Source organism: Amaranthus tricolor, chromosome 6 (genome assembly GCF_026212465.1).
Source record: "Amaranthus tricolor cultivar Red isolate AtriRed21 chromosome 6, ASM2621246v1, whole genome shotgun sequence".
NCBI lineage: Eukaryota > Viridiplantae > Streptophyta > Magnoliopsida > Caryophyllales > Amaranthaceae > Amaranthus > Amaranthus tricolor.
In genome coordinates, this window is record NC_080052.1 from 24838418 (window position 1) to 24848019 (window position 9602).

Here is a 9602-nt window from a genome sequence, read left to right on the forward strand (position 1 = left end):
TTTTTGCCGGGAGGGGTGATTTTCTGAGTCATGTGTATGGGCCTTTTTTTATCTTTAAAAATGCAGAAAATTTAAAACAAATAAGTAAAAATATATTAAAAAAAAATTATATTATAGTCAACTTTAAAACTATTTCTTAAATTAAATAGGTTTTTTTCAAACCTGAGGTTTGGAACTGTTTGCACTTAGTAAAAGCGAAGACAGAGGGTTCAAAAAAAGCAAAGGGTCCGTTCGTTGTTACTAGAATTGTTTAAATCAAACCCGACCCGAAAATCCGACCCGAAAAAATGTTAATTTTTTGGGTTTACTGAACCGAGGTTATCCGAGCCGATACTGCAATTGAACCGTTTGATAACTGAAAAGGGCAAAATCGAACTCGAACTGCAACCGAATTTTATAACCGACATATAAGCTTTAACCGATGTTACCCGAACTCAACAGTGATCGACCCGAGTCAAATTCGACCTGAATTATGCACGTAACCGAATGCAACCTGAATAAAACCGATTAAGATCGAACTGTTTTTAACCCGAACTGATACAAACCCGAACCGATTATTAATCGAACTGTTATAAATCCGAATCAATTTTTCTCCTAATTTCAGCAAATTAGGTCCAATTTCAGTTTTCTAATTATGATTTTTTGAATATTTGAAATCTAATTTCTAATATTGATACATTGTAAACAAGATTATCTATAAATAAATAAGATTCCCCATGATATTGATATTAATTATAAACCAATAAGCACATTACAAAAACCTTAGAAACATACTGAAGTGGAACAATACAAAAACTTAGATATTTCTTCAACACTTCAATTTAGACTTATCTTGCTTTCTATTGCTAATTAATAATTATATATACTTATCTTGCTTTCTATTGCTAATTAATAATTATATATTTTATGTGAGTAATCCACCTATTCTTCAAGCTTTATGCCCCAAAAATTTACATGCATCACTTATACATCCATCAAATTTAAATATACAAAAATTAAGTTTTTAACCCCAAAAATTTACATCCATCACTTATACATCCACTAAATTTAAATATACAAATATCAAGTTTTTTACCCCAAAAATTTACATCCATCACTTATACATCCACCTAATTTAAATATACAAATATCAAGTTTTTAACCCCAAAAATTAACATTCAATCAGCAACTACAAATAGTTATATATCCATCATAAATGTATCATCCATCAAATGTACGTGAGTATGTCCACCATTAAATACTTTCTCCAAAACGAAACATAAAAGTCGACAACGAGCACCAAAATTTCTCATGTACTGTTGCTTTGCTTTTGGTACCATATTTCAATCTTGAACAAAAACAAACAAAAAAAGAATTAAAAGAAAGTAATTCATTCTTATAAGAAAGATACAAAAAAGAAATGCCTAAAATTTTGCTTCCAGAATATGTATCACATGTCGGGTGAGATCATTGTAATGCCTCTCAAGGTCAACAATCGCCGCATGTTCAGCAAGCTACCAACATGAATCATACCTAAGGAAACATTTCTAATTTCCTAATCCCAAGTAAATAAGGCTATAGAAAGTTGCCTATAAGACTAAGATTCATGGATAACATTCACCCAACCTAATGGCTATCAAGTTTCCATGTGACTTGTAAGGCTAAATTACTTGTGTCCAGATTCCGTGTTTCGATTTGAGCCACAATCAGATCCATAAGAACCAACATCATTTGCATGGCATCAATCAAGTGAACAAACCATAACTGAGTACATAAAGTACACGAAACACGAGTTATAATAGAATGATAATTAACTAACATTTATTTAAAAAGTAAAATCTGTACCAGATTCTGAAGACGAGGATCCACTCGGACCCTGATCTCCCTTAGCATGCGATTCTGCATCGGGAACTAAGTCATTGCCAATAACTAATCCTACTTCATCAGGTTCTTCTTCATATCCAAACAACCAATTACGAGTTAAAATCAAGGCTTTAACATGTCTTGATAAAAGGGATGCTCTCCATCTATTCAAAATTCTTCCTGCCATAGAAAAAGTTGATTCGGATGCAACTGTGGTTATTGGGATAGCCAATATGTCTTTAGCTATTTTAGACATAATTGGATAAGTAGCTTGTTGATCTTTCCAATACAACAAATATCAAATTTCGAATCACCATACATGTGCAAAGGTGATTTAGGTATTTTTCCACTTCCGATAAAACATTTAAAGAAAAAGTAGTTCTTGAGAACTTTTAAAACTCTGTAAACAAACGATAAAACATATGAAACTTATTAATTGTGAAAATATTATAATGGAAAGACAAACTTATTGAGATAAATATTAATAATAATAATAAATATATTGTTAAAAGGAGTTTAAAATTTAATAACACATACCTCATAGCCAGCAGAATCACAGCCATCAAAATTTAAAATTTAATAATACTTGATTAATCTTATTCACTTTATTAGAATAAGTTTTAATTATCAAACTTAGAAATACGATCGATTATTAGTGTAATAGATAAATGAGTAATGTATATTCTAATAACTTATACTCCCTCTAATTAAAAACAAATGTCTCATTTGGAATTTGCATAAATTCTCCCTCTAGTAATATATGATTATATTCTAATAAGTTAATATTTAGCCTAAAAACAAATTGAAACAATTACTCTAAATTGAAGGGACTATTAGTTTAGAGTACTAAATAACACTAATAAGTCTAAGTATGTAATAGATAGCCTATAAGATAGTTTAGATTAGTCTTATTCATTCAAAAAGATCGAGTTTTGATTATCGAGTTTTAATATTCAATAATTATCAAAAGTAGCAACAGCGAACAAAGACTGGAGGTCAAAAATAGTCAAAATCTTTGTTCGCTGTTAATAACAGAGAACAAACTCATTGACTTTTTTTGACCTCCAATGTTTGTTCGCTGTTACTAACAGCGAACGAACAACCCCAAACCACAGTTTTGGAAAAAAAAACAGCTTATCTTGGGAATTATTTTACAAAGTTTACTATTGTATGAAATTTTTATATTTTTTTGCTTACTTGTTTTAAATTTTCAATGCCTTAATGTATTTAGAAGGCCCAACAAATATGAAGACCGTCTCACGGAGAGACGACCCCAAAACAAGAAACTAATAAGAAAAAAGTTTCTATTATTGAGTTATTTAACCAAATATGAGGCATGTCTCACGGTTTTAAATATTCACTTACGGTTTTAAAATGATAATTTTTTATTGTCTTAAATGATCATTTATAACTTTAAAGTTTACTTACAATCGTCAAGTGTTCAATTAGAAAAATAGGCTAGTTATATGAGTTCGTCTCATGATGCGACGATCTCATACAAGATTTGCTGATTTATTTATTGACAAATTCTTAAATGAGTTCTAATGGTGCGATCTTCTTTATTGTGTTATCCCAAGCATATTTTTTATGCCACTGAAATGTACGTCATTTAATTACAAACTTTATTTCTTTTAAGAAAAATGTGTATAAGAGATTGTTTGATTAACGTGTAAGATTAAGATGTTTTGGATCCTTAAGCACATAACTATTCAATCTAATGTAATGGGGTTAAAAATCATCATTTGAGGTAAAGAATGTGTTAATACTGAGCATGAATGAGCTAAGACAAAAACCCAACTTACTGAAACTTTTACATTTCCGATAAAAAATTTGATCCACCAAAATGAGTTTCCAATTCGATGATAATCTATAAATTCAATCTAAGTATTCCTTTGTGAAATCAACCTTCTACTAATAAATAGTATAATAATTGCTTCCAAATTCATTAGAAAGATATTGATAGCAATGACATGAATCATACAACTGATACAAGTGATACAAAACAGAGCAGTGTCACATGACGCGAATCGCAAATCGAAAAGGCGAACTAACTAGCAAATTATGTTTCATTGAAACAGACTATAAAAGCCATGATGTTCGTAACACATCGGTATTGAAACATAAAGCATCATTCTCCAGGATGTGGTTGCATTTTCTGGATGGGTGGAGCGGTAACTGCATGTATACTAAGGTCGGCGTAGTTGGGATCATCAGATCTCTCACATATTTCCCTGTATTCTTGGCATACGGCACATTGATGACAGAAGAAATGAGTCACAAAATCGCCACAAGGTGCCTCCTGAATCGCACAATTAGGCCAGAAAAACCAAGTTCAGTGATGTTTCTAAGTGCAAAATAGAAGTATGTGACGATTAACTTGAACGAATTTGGCATCAGTAAATGTTTTTTACTCAATAGATCTCATAATTAGAATGGATGGGATAACCAATAGTTTTTCCCAGTGCTTTTGCACCAGCAGTGACATTGTTATCGAATCTTGGGGTGTACAATATACACAATATGCAGTCATATTTTCAACTAGTTAGTTAGCATCAACACTCGAAAAAAAATACTTCGTTTTTATTCTTCAAGGAAAGGAAATAATTGCATAATCAATTGTTCGTAAGAGTGCCTCTGCAACAAAACTGACTTTGGCATGAAATCTTGAGGTGCTCTCTGTTTGCAACATACAATCATGTATCTGTCTAGTTAGCATCAAAACACCCAAAAGAATACAAATTGTCCTTATGGTTGCTTTTTCGAACATAGTACATATCCGGTCTGATCTCATCTAAAATAAAAAACCGGGACCAGACCAAAAACCGTAATTGTTTTGAAAAAAGCAAAGCCTTTGATTATCATGCATTATTAATTGCAACAAATGGGTTTGCATTTTATAAATGGGTTTTATATTTGGTGTAAAGTTCTAAATTTAATTATTGATATGGACTACATCAGGCATCAGCTGGGTAATCAGAATACGGAAAGAGCACAGCACAGAGAGAGTTGAGAGACGTACCGGTAGATTGTATTTGATTCGAAGATTCTTTCGATAGTTACAAGCATAACATGAAATAAAGCAGCCAGGAAGCCCCAAAAGTACACCATCCGTTAGAAGGCAACAAACACTGTTGAGGAGAGCCCACAGCATAAAATGGGTCATACAAGGTCCTAAAAGAGTTCCAGAACCCAAAAACTCAGCATTCTTAGCGAAGAGGTAGCAGGGACAAAAGAGGCCTATTACACCTGCATAGAATGATAAATAATTTTAGAGTCATATCTGATATCTGCATATACTATGCAAGCTCATTATAATAAGGGCATAGAGAAGATGACATATTTCAGATAAATAGTTAGAAACTTATATGCAGATACTATGAGAGCTCATTATAATAAAGACCTTGAAAACGTTTTTGTATAATAGCCTCACAAAGGTATATTTTGTAACATTCCAGATTTAACATTGGCAGTAAACATGTTACAGTTTATGGTGCAACCGACATTCATAAGCATTCCAAACAGAACAAAAAAAATGAGTTCAAGGTGACAATGACTCAGTGGTAGAACCAAAACTGAAATTCATCCTCCAAAGTCAGTTCACGAGGGATTACTGAAAACAAATCATGCAAAAATGAAATTTGCATTTGATTGAATACACTTCTACCAAAAAGATACGCGTGTCAACTATATAGATAAGTTATTTGAGGCAGTTCTTACTGATGGAAAGAACTTAAAGTCTTGAGCATCCAAATAAGAATTAGTGGCAAAAGCACATTGCAAAGAATGAACATACATGCACGAAACACTAACTTGCAAGAGATGGTATCTAATATGAACTTTTACATCAAACAACAAACGACGATGTGAATATACATCAAACAAAAACATTCCAATAAGTAAACAAAGTATAACTAAATGATGCAGCTTTGTACCTTTAAACACTCTTAAAAAGAACTCCTTTGAACTCAACTAAACAAAGCCAACATGCCTCATATTGAGTACTATACCAATACAACCAATAATCACATCCATGAATGTGTATAATTTCTCTACAACTAATACCCACCTCAAAATTCATAGGCACAAAGAGGATAGTCTAGGTTTTCTGATATCCTTTGATACACAAACAAGACAAGTGCAAATTAAAACTTCACAAGAAATCATCATCTTAATATGCTCAAAGTACACCTTTGAATAAATTCATCCTTGTGATACAATCAAGGGGTCACAAGTCAGTAAGTAGCATACAGCTCGGAGTATCGTCGCAACAAGCACAAATTCCAGAGGACCATTGAACAGGAACATCACTAGAAGAAGCTGAAGCTGGTAAATTGCTGTTCTCTGCAGTTGCAGCTTCAAGTTCATGGTCAGAGTTTGCCAAAGGTATGTATGGAGGTGGCACATAGCTCCCCAAGCCTTTCAAATTCATTTTTATATATCACAGTCCTTTTCCACTATCTTCAATCAACCCCAGTAATTCTGATGACAAAATAACATATATGTAAATACAACATTAGCCATAAATTGCACAAAATAAACCCATATTGCCATAAAGGGTAATAGCACCACTAAGAACAATAGAAGATTTAATACATCTTAATGATGAAAACAACCAGACATTTTAATGTAGCATAGTGCCTATCATAGAACGCATTGACGATGATTTTGAGGGGAATAGTAAGTGTTATTTCTATATTATAGTGACTTCATACATATGAACTCATTTTGTTTCGTCTTTCTCACTTCTTTACATCTTTGTCTATTTTTATGAAAAGGACATCATATAAGTTTAAATTTTCATCATTTGAAATTAGACTTAGATATTTTTGGAAAGTGTGACTTGAGTCACAAGTTTGACTCTTGTGTTTGGAACCTTTGAGCATGGATGTTCCCATGTCAATATTATGGAAAAGAGTGTGTTTTTAAACTCATCTATTTGAATACATGAAGCATGGGAAGAAGAGTTTGATTCACTAAACGTTCTCTTTGTCGATTTTGAGCTAAATTTGGGTATCATCAAACATGTGCACATTGAAAGATGTACATCTGTGCTTTTTGATATAATGCAAATTAGGAATTAGGAATTGTTTTTTATCCTAAGAACCATAAATTGTGTAGACCGAAGAAAGAGGAGGAAAATGACTAATTTTCTACATAAGTATATTCTTAAGAAAATTCAAGCATAACCCAAAAACACTGATATTAACAACAGCATAATGTCAACTAATACACATCATTAGCCAAACTAAACTCATAATCAAATAATAACAGTAAAAAAAATCATGTAATTCAACAATTAATGGAAATTTAACGTTTTCGTGCGATGGAGGAGTGTAAACGAAAGTCTCAAAGAGGTTCAACAATGAAAAACAAATGAAAAATATAATGTAAAAGATGAACACAAGTGATTATGAGGTATCTTGAATACCTCCCCTCAAATGTAGTTTATTATAATAAATTCAACAATTACAAGTATAATAAACCTCCCTTATCTTGAGAACAATCTCTCAAGACCACAAATACTAAAGCAAAGTAAGAACACTCTCAAGTTTCTAACAATGCAATAGCCCTCTCAACAATATGTGTGTTTTTGTGGTGTATGTTACTAAGAGTGATGAATCTTATTTTTAGACAAGATATTCATCACTCTTAGTATTCCCTCATAAATCACCATAAACTCACATGTAACATCTCAATTAACAATCTAATTTACCATGACAATAAACATTACAATAAACAATAGAGTAATGCACCACATTATTGCATAGTCACTACAAATTCTGACAAAAACAGGATCCAAGGTAGTTTGCTGGACTTCCGCTCGACCGAGCCACTACCTCGCTCGGTCGAGCAAGCTTCTAGTGAAGCTACTGACTTGTTCTGGACACTTTGCTCGACCGAGCCAACACTGCTCGACTGGTCGAGCAATACTTTACTCGATCGAGCGGCTGGTCAAGCCACTCACAGTCTGCTTCTTTATTTGTTGCTTTGATCAAGCAACTCTTATCAATCGGTCCAAACCTTAAATCACCCATATTCGACACATCTTTATCGACCCTCTCTAAAGTATAAGACAAAACATGTTCGATTATATGTTTAAAGTTAACGTTATCATTAAGATTATTGGCACTTTGCTTTAACATGGAGAATGGAAAACAGCACACACCAAAAAAGAGCTGTTTGCAAAAACAACCTATAACTATTTAATTAGAAAAATCCAGAAAATTCTTGACAAAAATATTGAATAGATAAACACTTTTTGAAGCGTCGGCAAGATCAAAATTGATGAAAGCTGAGATTATAAGATTCAGAAAATGTTAACCATGCTTCATCAATAATGAAAACGTATGATGATAGAGAGAGATACCTTGGGAGCTCAGATGATGACAATGAGTCTAGAAACTGAGTTCAATTTCGATTTCCGGTACTTTGAATTTGATTCCAGAGATCTATACTTGCGCGATTTGGGGGAAAGAAAACAAAAAACTTACAAATTTATGCACCGTTTTTCTTCTATCAAGAGTTTATTTAAATTGATTTCCACGGAGAATCTTTCTCATCTCGATTGGATGGAGAGTAGGCAACACTTTTCAAAAAAGTCTTCAGTTTGATTATCATCTGTACTCCATGAAAAAATCTAAAGGAGTCCATATTAATGGGATAAATTTCATGTCAGATATTTTAAAGTCGTGTTTATATTGATTTTTATACAATTGTAAATTAATTTTTAAGTCGTCAAATTAAATTTGATCATAAAGTCGCATAAATATTAGATTTTTGTTTATTTAAATATATATAAAAAAAATTAAATATAAAATGAAAATTGTTAATGCAATCAAACATAAATATTTCTTTATATAGACTACAATTTAAAAATACAACCTCAATATTTGAATAGATCAATATGATTCAAATAACAATTTCATGACTATCAAATAACCTATTGAAAACCTAAAAATTAAGTAGCTAATATTTTATAAAGTTGTTTTTATTTCACTAATTAAACCATAATAATAATAATAATTTGAAACTAATGACTAAAATTTTGAGGCATTATTGTCATTACAATTCTTTGCTTCAAAAATTCATAAAATATAAAGTATAAAACACTTCTTTTCAATTAGTTTTCAAATGTTTTAAAATGTTTTAAAATGTTTAAATACATTAGTTTTCAAACGAATTTATTGAGTTATCTGACTATGAAGATAGGATTTTTGATCTAAATTTAAGAAACGAAATATTTCGTATCTAATATCCATTTCTTAAATAAGATATTCAGGTTGGAGTATTCTGTATTTACTCTATAATTAAATTTATGGTAATTATAAAAGTCTTAAAGTCAGTCTAAGTAAAAATAGTTCAAGATACTATACAATGAAAATAAAATACAAATAGACAATAAATAAATATGGATATATAGTTTATTCGGAATGAAAACAAATTTATGTTTTTTCATTGACTGTCATTTTTAGTTAAAAAAATTCAGATCGAACCCAATATCCAATTTGACCCCTATCTGTAAAACATATTTGAAGTAGTATTTATTAATTTCATTTTACTTTAATCTCTAATCTTTTATTATGCATGCCAAATAAGAAAATTATAAGTATATTCCCAAAAACACACCAAACAAAATCATGTAACATTCCAAATAAAAACATAAGAAACCATCCTTCATTAATAGAAGACATTCAAATAAAAATTTATTACTTTCTCCATTAACCATTTATAAGTTCAAAGAATATAAAGTGACTATTAAG

At 31.2% G+C, this 9602-nt stretch overlaps 1 protein-coding gene across 1 annotated transcript; it reads right to left on the reverse strand.

Moving 5' to 3' along the window:
* Positions 1–3549: 3549 nt before the first annotated feature.
* Positions 3550–8507, reverse strand: LOC130816120 (protein PLANT CADMIUM RESISTANCE 10). The gene is made up of 4 exons (XM_057682753.1): positions 8210–8507; positions 6091–6321; positions 4862–5088; positions 3550–4141 (listed from the first exon to the last, which is right to left on the reverse strand). Exons 2-4 carry the CDS (start codon positions 6269–6271, stop codon positions 3971–3973), a joined length of 579 nt encoding a protein of 192 aa, XP_057538736.1. The 5' UTR covers positions 6272–6321; positions 8210–8507; the 3' UTR covers positions 3550–3970.
* Positions 8508–9602: the final 1095 nt, after the last annotated feature.